Raw genomic sequence first — 17,514 nt, 5'->3', positions numbered from 1 at the left:
GTCAGGGGTTCGGGGGCCTGAGGTTCGGTGTACCCGGTCCAGTTCGATGAGGTCATCCTTGAAGCAGCTGATTAAAAATGGCTGTCACGGCTGTGGGTAGAATTTTAGATTTGATCGATTCAGGGATCCCCCGAATGCGTATGTTGTTGCGACGATTACGATTTTCAATATAGTCTTGTTGGTAAATGAGTTGCTGCAGCACAATCGTGTGAGTATTGAGGATTCTGTCATGAGCCTGCACAGAGTTGCTAAGACCTTCTACATTGCTTTCGATGTCCTCCAAAGCTTGTTCCGACATCCTTTTTCTTGTATGTCTTTTCATTTCTGTGCACACAATGCTCAAAATCTGCTTTAGTGGGCAGGGATCTGATGTAGTTGTGTAGGGACCTTATCTGAGCCTCCATGTCCCAGTCGTTGCCGTCACCTGAGCGCAGGGAGGCATTAGAGTGGCTCCTTGTTAGTCTGTCAAGGAGGTCATTGTTTCCAGAGAGTGAGAACTGGATTTGGGAGCTCATTTGAGTGTGCAGAGCTGAGTCAGAGCATGCTGGAGATGGTGGGGCCGGCGCCATCTTGGATTCCTGATGGCGCTGTGAAGCAGACCAGGATCTGCCAAAAAAATCCTCCAAATCACCTCCCTGCTGTGTCCCGCTGGTGCCCTTCAGAGCATTAGGCTTGTCTTTCTCCATGGGTGGTTTTATAAGCCCAGTTTCTGGCCGTTATATGGTCCGTGGAGCCGAGGAGTCTGGGAGCTGAGTGAAGACACGTCTCACAGCTCAATGCGCCAAGCCACGCCCCTGCGTTGTTGGTTTTAAACAGGTTGATGTCGACCCAAGGACTAGCTTGTTGGGTGTGTAAGAGACTGTAAGATGCAGTGAGTAGTGGTCTTGAAGGCGAGTTAGGTGGCGTCTGAGCAGTGTTTGACTGCCGGTGCTGTTAACGGTAAATTCACTAGGTCACAGAAAACCATAGAAGGCCAAGTAGATGTCTGCTTGGAAGACCAGGCTGGGCAAAAGCCCAATCAGACAATGGCTAAGGATTTGAGACATTCCTCTGAAGATGGTACTTGTGACAGGTAGGCGTTTGCCACTGACTACAGGTGCAGGAGGGACCTGACAGCATGGGCTGTAAATACTGATGATTTACTAGGGTCATGTAAGGACAGAAAGTGCTGGACGCCAGCTAGGTATAGCCTGATTGTTTAGTAAGAAAGGACCTGCTGCGTGTGGCAATAAGAAATAAAGGCTAAGATGTGTCTAATTTAGCCTATCGCTGCTCTGGGGCAAGAGGCCTTCAGTGTGTTGCTTGCTAAGTAGGGATGAGCCGAACCCCCCGGTTCACAGCAGAACATGCGAATAGACAAAAAATTTGTTCGAACATGCGAATAACTTTAAAGTCTATGGGACACGAACATGAATAATCAAAAGTGCTAATTTTAAAGGCTCATATGCAAGTTATTGTCATAAAAAGTGTTTGGGGACCTGGGTACTGCCCCAGGGGACATGTATCAATGCAAAAAAAAGTTTTAAAAACTGCAGTTTTTTCAGAAGCACTGATTTTAATGATGCTTAAAATGAAACAATAAAAGAATTAAAATTAAAATTTCATACTTGGGGAGTGTCTATAGTATGCCTGTAAAGTGGAACATGTTTCCCGTGTTTAGAACAGTCCAAGAGCAAAATGACATTTCTAAAGGAAAAAAAGTTATTTAAAACTACTCATGGCTATAATGAATTGTCAGTCCCGGCAATACACATAGAAAGCCATTGAAAAAAACAGCATGGGATTCCCCCCAGTCCATTCCCAGGCCCTTTGGGTCTGGTATAAATATTAAGGGGAACCCCCCGAACCAAGATTAAAAAAAAATATTGCGTGGGTGTCCCCCCAAAATGGGTCGCACATAGTAAAAAAAGGTCTGGGCGGACTCTCTGCGCCTCAGCTCCCGGGGGAGGCTTGATGCGGCGACCCATGCACACCGGGACAACTCATGCTCGGCATTCCTATGGGGTGTAAGTTCTGTGGACTTGACCATCTTTTTTCTATATAAAATTAATTTATATATAATATTTCTTATACTATGGGCTTTTTAATTTAGAACACTTGTTATTATTCTTTTTTAAGGGAAAAGGGCTTAAATGGAAATACCGGGTAGTCGCTCACACCAACCCCATATGTAGTTCCATTCAGCCATATAATAGATTGGACTATACCGGTACTTGGTAATGGAAAAACACTAATGAAATTTAAAATCAATATAATTTTAATAAAGATATAAAACAAAACAGTAATGAAATATCACTTGAAGGGGTACAGTAATATGCACATCACAGTTGAGGTATTCCTGACGGGTTCTCCATAGGGAACATTCAACCGTAGAGAGTGCACAACAAATTTCCTCGACTAGTTTCGCGGGAAAAGGCCCGCTTCCTCAGGAGGATATCTATATAAAAGTATCACAATCATTAGATAATACATACATATAAGGATATAAGCAATACAGTTATCATAATGTTATTCATTTTACATACACAAATTCCCTATATGTTTAAAAAGGAGATCAGCTCACCCTACTTCAAGGAACAGGCTGCAGGCAGAGAGATCCATAAAGTCCCCCCACGGTGAACATGGGGGATTGGTAAACGCCGGCTCTGGGTAAATAAGGTTATAATAATTTATCAATTAAGTAAGGGTATATCTTGGGTTAAGAAAGGGAGGGAGGGGGGGGGGGGGGGGGGAAAGAACCTCGTGATGGGTAAATCCTTACAAGCTTGATTAACCATCTCAACCTTGGTGCCCTGTCTTTATACGATTTTTTGATTGGCTTTGTGGTAAGCCGACCTGTTCTTATTGTAATCTCTTTTGGAATTAAGGATCCTTAACTTGGTGGAGGTTTTTTCCTCCCCCTCCCCCCACACTGTTTAATCCATATGGATACACTTGGCTATTCACGGTTGGACTGTTAACAATTTTCACATATATTTATATAAAATATTTAGATGCAAGCTTTTTGGTTTATTCACTTTTTTGACTTTATACCTCTGGAATTATATGCAGTCACTTGGACCATTTTTCAACGTGGCTCTCGTGACTCATTATCCCAGACTTTAAGTCAATCTTAACTACCCCCCCCCCCCCCTCTTCCCCTCACCTAACTTCACTGATTTACCCATCACAAGGTTTCCCCCCCCCTCCCTCCCTTTCTTAACCCAAGATATACCCTTACTTAATTGATAAATTATTATAACCTTATTTACCCAGAGCCGGCGTTTACCAATCCCCCATGTTCACCGTGGGGGGACTTTATGGATCTCTCTGCCTGCAGCCTGTTCCTTGAAGTAGGGTGAGCTGATCTCCTTTTTAAACATATAGGGAATTTGTGTATGTAAAATGAATAACATTATGATAACTGTATTGCTTATATCCTTATATGTATGTATTATCTAATGATTGTGATACTTTTATATAGATATCCTCCTGAGGAAGCGGGCCTTTTCCCGCGAAACTAGTCGAGGAAATTTGTTGTGCACTCTCTACGGTTGAATGTTCCCTATGGAGAACCCGTCAGGAATACCTCAACTGTGATGTGCATATTACTGTACCCCTTCAAGTGATATTTCATTACTGTTTTGTTTTATATCTTTATTAAAATTATATTGATTTTAAATTTCATTAGTGTTTTTCCATTACCAAGTACCGGTATAGTCCAATCTATTATATGGCTGAATGGAACTACATATGGGGTTGGTGTGAGCGACTACCCGGTATTTCCATTTAAGCCCTTTTCCCTTAAAAACTACAATTTCTGGATGATGGTACTTTATACAATATTATAATGATATAGACCAGAGGCGATACTCATAATATGTGACTTGTTATTATTCATTATTTACAGACATTATATATTCGCTCCTGATGAGTCGGTCAACCGACAAAACGCGTTCAGCTATTGAGGATGCAATCCCTCACATTTCCATAATTTTTTACAAAAATTTTTTGAATTCTATTGTATATTATTACTGTACTAGTTCTTTGGAAATTTGTATAAATCTTTTTCCCTGTTATGATTATCAAGTTCTATATCATGTTTACTCGGATGTCATGTCTGTACATGTATTGAACACGTATTGGTCACATAGAAACGCTCCCTGACATTCATGTATAATTAATAATAAAATTTCTACATTGTTTTTGAGCCTGCCTCATTTAAAGTCCCATACTCATTTTGTCTTTTGAATTGAAGCCAGACAAATGGTTTCAGCAGCCTGACACTCTTGTTGAGACCCTTGCAAACCCAATATCGTCTCAGCAGCCTCACACTCATCAATACACTTGCAAATTCAATATCTTCTCTGCATACCCAATACCCATTGAGACCCTTGCAGCCAGACAAATCATCTTAGCAGCCTGAAACTCTTGTTGAGACCCTTGCAAACACAATATCATCTCAGCAGCCTGACACTCATTTGAGACCCTTGCAAAACGCAATATCGTTTCAGCAACCTTACACTTGTCTAGACCTTTTCAACCCTGCAATCTCGTCTCAGCAACCTGACACCTGTTCAAACCCTTGCAGCCATACAAAATCGTATCAGCCGCTTGACACTCGTTTGAGACCCTTGCGACCTCGCAGTATCAAAAAAAAACACCTCACACTCATCGAGACCCTTGCAATCAAGCAATATTGTCTCAGCAGCCTGACACTGAGACCCTTGAAACCACGCAATATCGTCTCAGCAAACCAGATTGAAACCCTTACGACCATGCAATATCGTCTCAGCAAACCTGACTGAGACCCTTGCAATGACGCAATGTCGTCTCAAAACAAATCTCATACTCATCGAGACCCTTGCAAGCACGCAATATTGTCCCAGCAACCTGACCATCGTTGAGACCCTTACAACCGCACAATATCATCTCCAGTAGTATAAAACACTTTGTGGCACGCACCTACGTGCAAACCTGCATACAAACTTACTTGAAAACATACCTCAGTGGCACACAATCAGCCACACAAACACGCAGTGGCACCCGATTGGCCATTCATCTGCAGTGGCATGTGGGCCACTCATCTATTCTCTGTCTTTCTCCCTAAGGTTAGTTCAGGTTTCCATCTGGTACCAGGTTGGACTTTATCTCCCCAGGTAAAAAAAAGAATGTACAGTTCGCATCTTCCCCAGAGTCAGTCGCATGCCAGGGATGGGCCAGTTTATTTCAGATAAAAGTTACACCAGGCCCACTGTTAGACGTTATCCACGATCTTGATGACTACTTGCTCATCGAACAACCAGGCACACCACCGGCAGATCGAGACAGGTTGAGAATAGTGTTCAGCAACCTCAATGTGCCCATAGCCAGGCATTAAGTGGAAGGCCCAGCACACTCTATCACCTCCCTAGGTGTCATTCCAGACACACGTGTCATACAGGCTAGCCTGCCTCCTGACAAACTAGCTCATACCAGTTATCCACGACTTCACCCGGTCGCAAGGGTTCACCATGAGGCAGTTGCAATTCCTACTAGGGATGCTGAACTTCGCGATGAGGATTATTTCTCAAACTAGACCAAGCAGTAGTAGCAGATTTAGCTATGTGAGACAAGTTCTTCACCATCTGGAATGGCATTTCAATGTTCATTCTGGCAGTGTCAGCCGAGACATTACAGGTGGGCACCGATGCTGCAGCCTCCACGGGCTTCGCAGGCATTTTCGGCTGCCACTGGGTCGCCAAACCTTGGCCCACAGAAATTCTCTTAAATTTCTGCTTTCACCCAGTCTTCATGACTCTTCGAGATGTATCCCTTTGTGGCAGGTGCCCAGGCCTGGGGCCACACTTGGACAGGACAGAGGGTGCTCTTCACCATGGACAATCAGGCCACGGCCGACATCATCAATAAAGGTAGATCCAAGTCGCTCCCCATCATGTCCTTCCTGCGCAGGCTCACGCAGCTATCACTCTGTCACTAGTTTAATATTAGGGACGAGCCCGATGTTCGAGTCGAATGTAAGTGAAACAATGAAAGTGAAATATTCCTTTAAATTTCCTACCTGGGGGGGTGTCTATAGTATGCCTGTAAAGTGGCGCATTAAAGTGGCGCATTATTCCTGTGTTTTAAGAAGTCAGAGAGCAAAATTACAATTCTTTTTTTTTTTTTTTTCTTTTGTTGCTACTTCAGCAAATTTTTCATGAGGTCCAATCAACTTTACGTTCATTTACATTGTCCTCGTCTTCACATCATTGTAGCTTTTTTATTTTAATTTATACTACAAAAATTCCTTTATTTTTCCATGAAATAGATAAGAAAACACGGTATCAGGTTTACTCTTACATACTTTTCACTCCTTCTATCTTACCTCTCCCCCCCCCCCCCCATCTCCCACCCACCGCCTCTTCTAACTAACTATGCGGGAGATTTAAGTCGACCTCTATTTTTCCTTTTTATATTCTTATATGCTCAGCATAACTCCATGTTTTTTTTAATTTTTTCCACTCTCGCCATTTGTCTACTACTATCAATCCCTTATCATCATGGCTTTCCCTTCGCCTAGTCATACAATAAGTTACCTCCACTGCATCAATCCATTCCCAGATTGATGGGCTTTCTTCTTTTTGCCAATTCTTGGGTATCAATCTTTTAGCAGCATTTAAGAGATGTGGGACCAGTGATTCTTGATACTTTTTAATTTCCTCTCTAGTGCCGTGGAATAACACTATCCATGGGTCCTCTGGGATTATAATGTTTGTAATTTCTTTTACGTAATGAAGAATCCTTTTCCAATATTTATTAATTTTAGGACAGCTCCACCACAGATGGGACATTGTTCCTAATTCTCTACATCCCCTCCAACAATCTCCTGACTTACTTGGTTGAAATTTATAGGTTTTGTCTGGGGTAGCATACCATCTAGAGATACATTTATAATTCATTTCTACTGTGCTACTATCGGCTGCCGACCTGTGTATAAGTTTATAAATTTTCCCCTGAGTGCTTTTATCGCATTGTGTGCCTAGTTCCTTTTCCCATTTCTGTATAAAAGGCGGGCTCCCCAGGTCCCCCCTCTCGGTCAGAAGCCCGTACAACTTGGAAATTATCCCCTTAGGGTTATCTGTTAAACAAAGCTGCTCAAAAGGTGACCACTCTTCTTCCTTTTTTAATGGCTGTGGTAGGCTTCCCACAAAGTGGGCCAACTGGAGATACCGCCACTCATCTATTCTTCCCAATTCCCCTTTGTGTTTTAAATCGTGCAATGACAAGATCTTCCCCCCTTTTATAATGTCCCTAACCTGTGCCTTCTCTTTTTTCAACCAGTTCCCGCTATTAATTTTTAGCCCCGGAGGGAAATATTCATTTTCTTTTAACTCTATAAGTGGGGAGTTGTATTGGCCATTTAAATGCTTGTATGTCCTATCCCACACCCTAAGTGCATTACGTGTGTAAATATTTGTATCCGAATCAAGTGTCCTGTGTTTTGGTGGATTCCAAACTATCTTATTTAACTGTGCTTTACTAAGAGCATTTTCTATGTTTACCCATCTTTTTTCCTTATTATTTTCCCTTACCCATTCAACTACTCTCGACAGCACCACTGCGCTATAGTATTTTTGTATATCGGGTATAGCTAATCCCCCTTGACTTTTGTTTCGTTTCAGGGTAGTGAAAGGGACTCTCGGTTTTTTATTATTCCATATGAACCCCATTAGCAGCATCTTAATCTTTGTGAAATAATACTTCGGTACTGCCATGGGGATCATCTGGAATTTATACAGAATTTTTGGCACAATATACATCTTAAGTGCGTTAATATGCCCCATCCAGGTCAGTGATCTATTTACCAATCTATTACTTTCTTTCTTGATTTCATCTAACAGTGAGATGAAATTTAATTTAAACATTTTCTCCACTGAGGTAGTAAGTTTTATTCCAAGGTACTTTAATTCCTTCCGCCAGAGGAACCCAAACTCTTTTTGAAGTCTACATTTTTCCGATTTACCTGTATTGATATTGAGTACCTCTGATTTTGCTTGGTTAATTTTAAAATTCGAGAGTTGGCCATACTGTACTATTGCCTCTATCAGCCCAGGCATAGTATTGCTTGGTTTACTAACATAGAATAGAACATCATCGGCAAAAGCAGCCAGTTTATGTTCTTCCTTTCCTATTTCAAATCCCTTAATCTGTGGGTCATTACGGATCGTGGCAAGCAATGGCTCTAAAGACAAAACAAACAATAGGGGTGACAGGGGACACCCCTGTCTCGTCCCATTTTTCATCTCAAAGGGTAGAGATAACATACCATTGATCTTAATTCTAGCAGTTGGATGACGGTAAAGTGTCCTAATCCTCTGGACCATTGTTGGTCCAATTCCCATTGCCTCCAGGGTTCGGAACATAAAGCCCCAGTCTACCCTGTCGAAGGCCTTCTGGGCATCAATCGACAGGAGCAGACTCGGGTCCTCCCCTCCACCCCTCTGGGAAAGGAGGAGCGATGTTCTCACCCCATTGTCCCTTCCCTCCCTTCCGGATACAAAGCCCACCTGGTCGGGATGGACCAGTGTGTTCATCAGGCCCTTCATTCTACCTGCGAGAACTTTAGCGAAAAGCTTCGTGTCGGCATTAAGCAAAGATATAGGCCGATAATTAGCACACATCGTCTCATCCTTCCCCTCCTTCCGAATAACCGTTATAGATGATAAGCTTGCCTCCTTACTCATTTCAAACTCTGTCCCAAGACCATTCATATAATTGCATAGATGCGGGATTAAAATTTTCTTAAATTTCTTAAAATAAAATGTGGTAAACCCGTCTGGACCTGGGCTTTTCCCTGAGGCTGAGTCCATAAGTGCCTTTTTTACTTCCTCCTCTGAGATAGGTCTCTCTAATAGTTCCATTTCCACTTCAGTGATTTTTGTTAATTGGGCTTTTTCTAGGTATTCCTCCATTTTTAATTCCTTTTCCTCTGCCTTAAATCCAGTAAGCTGATCTACTGCATACACTTTCTCATAATAGTTTTTAAATATTTCCGCTATCTCTCTTGTTCTATAAACCACATCTCCTTTACCTGTCTGGATTCTTTCTATATAATTTCTAGATTTTTTCTTTTGAAGTCTTCTTGCTAGATATTTAGAGGGTTTATTGTCTCCATAATACCTATCTCTAGCTATTTGGTTGAACGTTTTTTGAGTTTCCTGTTCCATCAGGGTTTTTAATTCATCCCGCTTGGTTATTAATTTTTGAAGAATTGTTTTATCTTGGTTCACATCTTTTTTATGTTGCTGTTCTATTCTAAATATTTCCTCCAATAAGATTTTAATTTTTTCCGCTCTCTCTTTTTTTTTCCTAGTTCCCAATGAAATCAGTTTCCCCCTAATGTAAGCTTTGTGAGCTTCCCATAAGTTTTGGCTTGATATATCTTTAGTATCATTGATCTCAAAATATTGTTCTAATTCTTTATTAATCCTTTCTTCCCCTTCTGCGTCCTGAATTAATCCTTCGTTTAAACGCCAGGTAAAAGATCTAAAATCCTCTCTTCTTAATAGTAGCTTCATCCTCACCGGGGAATGGTCAGAGAGACTAGCTGCTTCTATCGTAGTCTCTTCGACCATTTCCAGAATTCTATGATCTACAAAAATGTAGTCGATCCGGGAGTACATCCCGTGCACGGGGGAATAGAACGTGAAATCTTTCTCGTTTGGATGCTGAGCTCTCCATGCGTCTACTAATTGACATTCATACAATTTTTGTTTTATCCTTTTTAATTGCACCCCACTAGTCCCCCGTACCCCGGATGTACGATCCAATCCTGGATCGACACAAAAGTTCAGGTCCCCCATCAGGATCGCTGGTCCCCTCCCAAAATCCATCAACTTCCCCAGCAGGTCCACCACATATTTTATAGGGTCACGGTTGGGGGCGTATATATTAATCAGGGTACATTCCACTTCTCTCAACTTGCCTTTTAAGGCAAGATATCTTCCCTCCGGATCTACTAGTCTATCTTCCAGATTAAACTGTACCTTCTTTGAAAACCCTATAGCTACTCCCCTTCTTCTACTTGTTGTCGTATCTCCATAATACCAAACTGGAAATTCCTGTGAATATAGCTTGATATTTGCCTCATGGGAAAAATGGGTTTTCTGCAGGAAAATCACCTCAGCACTATAGTGTCTAAGTTCCTTCAAAATCTTATGCCTCTTACTAGGCGTGTTTAGCCCTTTGACATTATACGTCAAAAAATTTATGGCTTGCATCTCAGATCTCTTAAGTAGCTATATAGAATACTCTTCTTTCTTCTACACAGAGGCATACCTTCTCCCGCATAGATTTCCCCTCCCTCCTTCCTTCCCATCTTTCCCTCCCCATCCCACCACCCCCCCCTTCCCCAGACCACCTCCCACCCCTCGCCTTCCTGCTCCTCCCCTCCTCCCCCTTCCCCTGGGCCTTAATCTTGCCTTCGACTTATTGAATGACCCGATAATCCTGACCGTCCCTAAGTCTTATTTAGATCTAGGGTGGGGTACAGTGCTCAGCCTCCCCCCCTCCCTCCCCCAGATTGTATTAGGGAGAGGGGGGGGAGGGGGGAACACCCCCCCCGCCCACGCCCAGACCACTAAGTTACATCACCTACCTCCCTCCACCCCCCCCCCGAGGCCCCCCCCCCAAGACACCCCCCAGTCCTCATCCATCCAGCCCAGCAAAGCCGGGACCTGGATCTCCAATTTCTCACAAAATCCAACCAGCTCTTCCGGGAATCCCAGTCTGGCTGATCTGCCATCTTTAAACCCCACGAGACAGGCCGGGAACCCCCAGCTGTATCGTATATTTTGTATTTTCATCTGGTCTAGCAGGAGTTTCAGTAGCCGCTTTCTAGTCAATGTCTCTGAAGCGAGATCTGGGAAAACTTGCAACTCTGTCCCTGCATATTTCAATGCTCCTCTCCCCTTTAATCTTGACCATATCTCTTCCTTATCTTCACAAAATCTAAATCTGACTATAATATCACGTGGCTTGCTGGTTCCCTCATTCCTTATTCTGCCCATTCGGTGGGCCCTTTCAATCCAGGAATGGGCTGAATATATTTTTAATAATTTCCTTCAGATCTTCTTGTTTTTTTTCGGGAACCAAGCGTATTCTTAAGTTTTGTCTGCGGTTCCTGTTTTCTTGGTCCTCAAGTTGATACAAAATTTTTCTCTGGTTTTGATATACTGTTTTAATTTGGTTCTTCACAAGCCCTAGTTCCTGGGCCTGCCTTTCCATATTTGACTCCACTTCTTCCACTCTATTTAATAAGTTTCCCAAATCTGATCTTAACATACCAATCTCTAATTTTATAGCAACTTCAAGATTTGAGAGCATTTCTCTTAATACTCGCTGCGTTATAATTTGGCCCTCTCCCTGATGTTCTTCGTTTTTGCTCAATTCCATTTCGCTTTCAATTGTGAGATCATCACGAGAGTGGTCCCTGGTTTTTCCTTTTTTTTTATCTAGTCCCTTCTTCCTCTCGGATTTTGAGGGTAACCCTTCTGCCCCTTCTCCTCCTGGCCTCCCCCCTTGGGTTAAATATTGTTTAATTGTACAGTCTGCGGTTGTATTTTTTGGGGTTTTTAAGCCCCCCCCCGAGCATTTTGTTTAGAGGATTTACTCATTTTACCTTCTTCCCCCCACTAGGCTGATTCACCTGTCGTTATCCTAGCGTCTTTTCCTGACGCGGGGGAGCGCAATAAATAGGGTCCTATTTAAGATTCCCCTTATTGTCTTTTCTATGAGCAATCGGGAATTATACCGTAGTTTTCACCCTGTCCCCTGTTACTTCTGCGATAATCCTCCTCCTTCTTTTATTTATTTGGACTTGTAACTCTCCCTTGTGAACGTTAAAGGGGGGGGGGGGGGGGGGGTAGGCCATTTAACTCAAGGATTTATGACGCATAGAGTTTTGTTATTAATCACAGACCAATATGATTCTAGTCAGTTTGGTATGTTAATCCTTAGATTCAAGGGCATCCGTAACGTTCTCCAGAAAATGGGTTTTAGTTTGGATTTATCTTATAGTTAGTAGGCCCCTGGGTACAGTCCAGTTTATTTTACCTTAACAGTATAGTCCTTTGGCCCAAATTAGGCCATCTTCCCTCTCTTTAAACCATTACGTGTGAATACGATAAGTGCCATATATGTTTCCAGTCTGAGGTAACCCCCTGGGGGGAAGGGAGAAAGAAAAAGGGAGGAAAACGGTCTCTCTGGTGCAGCTTGTGTAAATGTACTTAATTCCTTGATGCCTTCAAGGCGTACAATAATCAAGCAGATGATACTACTTAATCCAGTACAGTCCAAAACGACACAACCTGGCTCGAATTTGGCAGCAAGGAAAAAGTGGGTTTTACAGAGAGCCTACACACTTTGTCTGCACAGCGTTGCTCTTTCTAATTCTGCACGACTAGTTGCACCACATTGCCCATCATAACCCAGTACAGCACCATCTAGCCAGAATAAATCAACAAGACAGCAACATTATAAACAACCCAATTTCTTATCTGTTCCACGTTGTCATTCTATGGTCCCGTCTTGATTCTATCTTCTGCATGTATCCTCATCCCTTCTCTCTCATATACTGGAGTTTGAGCCACAGCATGAACTCGGCATAGCGATGGATGTTTGAGGAGATCCGGCCAGGGGGGAAGGGAGAGGGGGGGAGAGAGGGTGTATACAGCGGATCCCGCTGTTACTTTCGCTTCCCGTGTGGCATCTGGGGAGCGGGCAGGCTCCGGAGCGGTGGCTGGGAAGAGGTCTGCTGCGTATCACCGGAGCCTCTCACTCTCCGGATGAATTCCATAAAACCCGCCAACATCCCGCTCCGGTCGACTTCGCACCGGCTCCTCCCCTAGACTCCGCGTCCTACGTCATGATGCGGCCGGCCTGCAAAATTAAATTTCTAAAGGAAAAAAAGTCATTTAAAAGTACTTGCGGTTATAATGAATTGTCGGGCCAAGAAATACACATAAGTCATTGAAAAAAAAAACGGCATTAGATTCCCCCACAGTCCATTACCTTCGGGTCTGGTATGAATATTAAAAGGAACCCCAAAAAAATTACAATTGTGGGGGTCCCCCTCAAAATCCATTCCGGACCCTTATAGGAGCAAGCAACCTGGCAGGCCGCAGGAAAAGAGAGGGGGGGCGAGAGAGCCCCCCCTTCCTGAACCGTACCAGACCACATGCCCTCAACATGGGGAGGGTGCTTTGGGGTAGCAGCCACCCCAAAGCACCTTGTTTGTGGGGACAAGGGCCTCATCCCCACAAACCTTGCCTACCTACAACCCTTCCTAAAGGAATATTTCAATTTTATTGTTTCACTTTAAAGGGGAAGTAAACCCTGGTGGATTTACTTCCTCTTTCATTCCCTGCAAAGGCAAAGCATAATGGACTACTATGCATTGCATAGTAGCCCATTATGTGTCACTTACCTGACACAGGAGCCAGCGAAGTCACCGCTGTCCCCTGTAGTCCGGCGCATCCATCTTCTCGGTGGGGTCTCGCAGCTCCACCGCTGTCATTCGGCGAAGCCGCGATGACGTCACGCCCGCGCATGCGCACGGGAGCCGACACGCGTGGCAGCTCCATTGTTGGAAATGGCGCGCTCAGTGCGCCTGCGCGCCGCTGTCTACGGTGCATGCGCCGTAGATAGCGGTGCCTGTCTTCGGGCAAATATCTCCTAAACAGTATAGGTTTAGGAGATATTTCTTGGACCTACAGGTAAGCCTTAATCTAGGCTTACCTGTAGGTCAAAGTGGTTTGTAAGGGTTTACAACCACTTTAAGCATTATTAAAATCACTGCTCCCGGAAAAACGTCAGTTTTTAAAACTTTTTAAAACTTTTTTTTTTCATGTCCCCTGGGGCAGGTCCCCAAACAATTTTTATGACAATAACTTGCATATAAGTCATATAAGCCTTTAAAAATAGCACTTTTGATTTTTCATGTTTGTGTCCCATAGACTTTAATGGTGTTTGCTTGTTCGAACACATTTTTTGCCTGTTCGCACATTCTGCTGCGAACCGAACTCGGGGGTGTACGGTTCATCCCTATTTAATATCTTCTGTAGACATATTCCAGGCAAATGCAAAATCGCAGCTGATGCGCTGTCCTGTTTCAACCCTACTTTGTTTTCAAGCAGGAACCTGCAGTCAACCCAACAAATACTCCTGTCTCACCATGGTTGTTGCTGACGATGGACTGAATTTTCATCTCGCCAAGCAACCCAGCTCATTAACCACTCCTTGGCACGCAGCACACTGAAGGCCTATCGCACTGCTTGTAATACTGCAAGTTTTGCCCCAGAGCAGCGATAGCTGACGTTAGACACATCCTAGCCTAGACGTTAGACAGCTGGCCCTTTTTCACAATACTATCAGGCTATACCTAGCCAGCGTCCAGCATTTCCTGTCCTTACAGGACCCCAGTAAACCGTCAGTATTCTCTGCCCATGTAGTCAAGTCCCTCCTACGGGTCATACTGAACCACCAACCCGTAGTCAGTGGGAAACGCCTACCTATCACGAGTGCCCTCTTCATGGACATGTCTGAAATCCTTACTTGTTCTCTGTTTGGGGCTTTGCCCTACCTAGTCATCCAAGTGGCCATCTACCAAGCCTTCTATGGTTTCCTACGACCTAGTGAATTTACCTTCAGCAGTCAGACACTGCTCCAACACCACCTGACTCGCTTTACACCCATTACACCCTTCATCTCACTGTCTGCAAAATGCAACAAACTGGCCCCAGAGTTGACACCAACCTGTTTTAGACTAACAATGTCTGGTGCCCAGTAACAATGCTCGAACGATTACTGTCCCAGCGACCCAGCCAACCGACTACTGTCCCAGCGATAGTAGCTCGCTGCTACCCTTTCTAACCAGCCCCCTGAGTGGCAGCCAGTTTATCAAGCATGTCAGGATCCTCCTAAGCAACTTGGGCTTCAACCCCAGTCAGTTCTCTGGACATTCCTTCCAGATTGGAGCAGCCTCCCAGAAAGGAGTACCAAGAAACTAGGCCGATGGAAGTTCGCTTGTTTTGCCACATACATCCCAAATCTTCAGGAAGAAATGGCACAAGCCTTCACCAAGCTGGCTCAATAACCACAGGAATCAATAAAGAGTTATTCCCTTATCTGAGTCTTTTCCCCCCTTTTCTTGGCATATCGACCAGACTACCAAGGCACACACTTCAGGCCTATTTATGTTGTAAGACTTGTCGCGTGTTTATGTCATCCACATCTCTCTCGGTCATGGGAACCATAAATAAGAAGGCCAGTACGGTGGCCTGAATTTATGGGAGGAGCCCGGAGGATATTTAAGCAGCCCACTCGCCCATGCTCTTCGTCGGTTCCAGTGCGTGATACCCCCCCCCCCCCCCCCTCTCCTTTTTCAGGGCACTTCTTAGCACATCCTTCTTCATAAACTGCCCATTACTTACCTTGGGTATTCCCCCTTTTCTTGGCATACTGACCAGACCACCAAGGCACACTTCAGGTCTAAGTCTTGTTGCGCATTTATGTGATCCACATCTCTCTCAGTGTATATATATATATATATATATATATATATATATATATATATACACATACACACACACACACACACACACACACATATATATATACAGTATCTCACAAAAGTGAGTACACCCTTCACATTTATGTAAATATTTTCTTCTATCTCTTCATGTGACAACACTGAAGAAATGACACTTGTCTACAATGTAAAGTAGTGAGTGTACAGCTTGTATAACAGTGTAAATTTGCTGTCCCCTCAAAATAACTCAACACACAGCCATTAATGTCTAAACCGCTGGCAACAAAAGTGAGTACACCCCTAAGTGAAAATGTCCAAATTGGGTCCAATTAGCAATTTTGCCTTCCCAGTGTCATGTGACCCGTTAGTGTTACAAGGTCTGAGGTGCAAATGCGGAGCAGGTGTGTAAAATTTGGTGTTATCACTCTCGCTCACTCATATTGGTTACTGGAAGTTTAAAATGGCACCTCCATGGCAAAGAACTCTCTGAGGATCTTAAAAAAGAATTGTTGCTCTAAATAAAGACGGCCTAGGCTATAAGAAGATTGCCAAGACCCTGAAACTGAACTGCAGCACGGTAACCAAGACCATACAGCAGTATAACAGGACGGGTTCCACTCAGAACAGGCCTCGCCATGGTCCACCAAAGAAGTTGAGGTCACGTGCTCAGTGTCATATCCAGAGGTTGTCTTTGGGAAATAGACGTATGAGTGCTGCCAGCATTGCTGCAGAGGTTGAAGGGTTGGGGGGGGGGGGGTCAGTCTGTCAGTGATCAGACCATACGCCGCACACTGCATTAAATTGGTCTGCATGGTTGTTGTCCCAGAAGGAAGCCTCTTCTAAAGATGATGCACAAAAAAGCCCACAAACAGCTTTTTCTTTTTAAACGTATTACTCTTCTGTTTATAATAATAATAAAAAAATAAATAAAAACCGCATAGGTGATCAAATATCACCAAAAGAAAGCTCTATTTGTGGGAAAAAATTATAAGAATTTCATTTGGGCACAGTGTAGCATTCAAGTTATCATTCAAAGTGTGACAGCGCTGAAAACTGAAAATTGGCCTGGGCAGGAAGAGGGTGAAAATGCCCGGTATTGAAGTGGTTAACCACTTCAGCCCCGGAAAGGTTTCACTCTCCTTCCTGACCAGGCCATTTTTTGCGATACGGCACTACATCACTTTAACTGACAATTGCGCGGTCGTGCAGCGCTGTACCCAAATAAAATTGATGTCCATTTTTTTCCCCTACAAATAGAGCTTTCTTTTGGTGATCGCCTCTGCGGTTTTTATTTTTTGTGCTATTTTTTTACTTTCTGCTATGAAACACATCCAACAAATATATATATTTCTTCATGAGTTTAGGCCAATATGCATTCTGCTACATATTTTTGTTTTAAAAAATCACAATATGTGTATATTGATTGGCTTGTGCAAATGTTATAGTGTCTACAAACTATGGGGTAGATTTTTACTAGCATCAGCAGAGGCGATCCGTGATTTTTTGCAGGACTGCGACATTGCGGCAGACAAATCTGACCCTATGCAACACTTTTTGCGGACCAGCGACACCAATACAGTGATCAGAGCCAAAAAAAAAATGTACTGATCACTGTATGAATGACACTGGCGGGGAAGGAGTTAACATCAGGGGTGATGAAGGGGTTAAGTGTGTTCCCTGTTGGTGCTTTCTTATTGTGTGGGGGGAAGTGCTGACAGGAAACAACACAGAGATCGCTGTTCCTAATAACTAGGAGCAGCAGATCCCCATGTTGCCCCCTGTCAGAATGGGGCTCTACCTTATCTACATAGGCAGATCTCCATCCTGCCTCTCTGTGAAGCAATCGCAGGTGACCAGCGGACATCGGGTCCACCGGGCACATGCATCGGCTCCTCCTCTGTGCAGTGGGTGTGCACTCCCACACTATCTATGTTTTTTTTCTTTTAATTGTGAAGCAAACAACA

At 43.6% G+C, this 17,514-nt stretch overlaps 1 protein-coding gene across 1 annotated transcript in view; it reads left to right on the top strand.

Moving 5' to 3' along the window:
• Positions 1 to 866: 866 nt before the first annotated feature.
• Positions 867 to 17,514, top strand: part of LOC143925624 (serine protease 27-like) — a 32,101-nt gene continuing 15,453 nt past the window's right edge. The window contains exons 1-3 of the mRNA XM_077450092.1: positions 867 to 871; positions 953 to 1,072; positions 8,922 to 8,964. Of these exons, the coding sequence (XP_077306218.1) occupies positions 867 to 871; positions 953 to 1,072; positions 8,922 to 8,964 (168 nt within the window). The remainder of the gene's footprint in view (positions 872 to 952; positions 1,073 to 8,921; positions 8,965 to 17,514) is intronic.

The sequence above is a fragment of the Lithobates pipiens genome, unplaced genomic scaffold (genome assembly GCF_037356315.1).
Source record: "Lithobates pipiens isolate NorthernLeopardFrog02 unplaced genomic scaffold, aLitPip1_a1.2 Scaffold_22, whole genome shotgun sequence".
Taxonomy (NCBI): Eukaryota; Metazoa; Chordata; class Amphibia; order Anura; family Ranidae; genus Lithobates; species Lithobates pipiens.
Note: the sequence above shows the minus strand (reverse complement) of the source record. Positions and strands in the feature narration are given on the sequence as shown.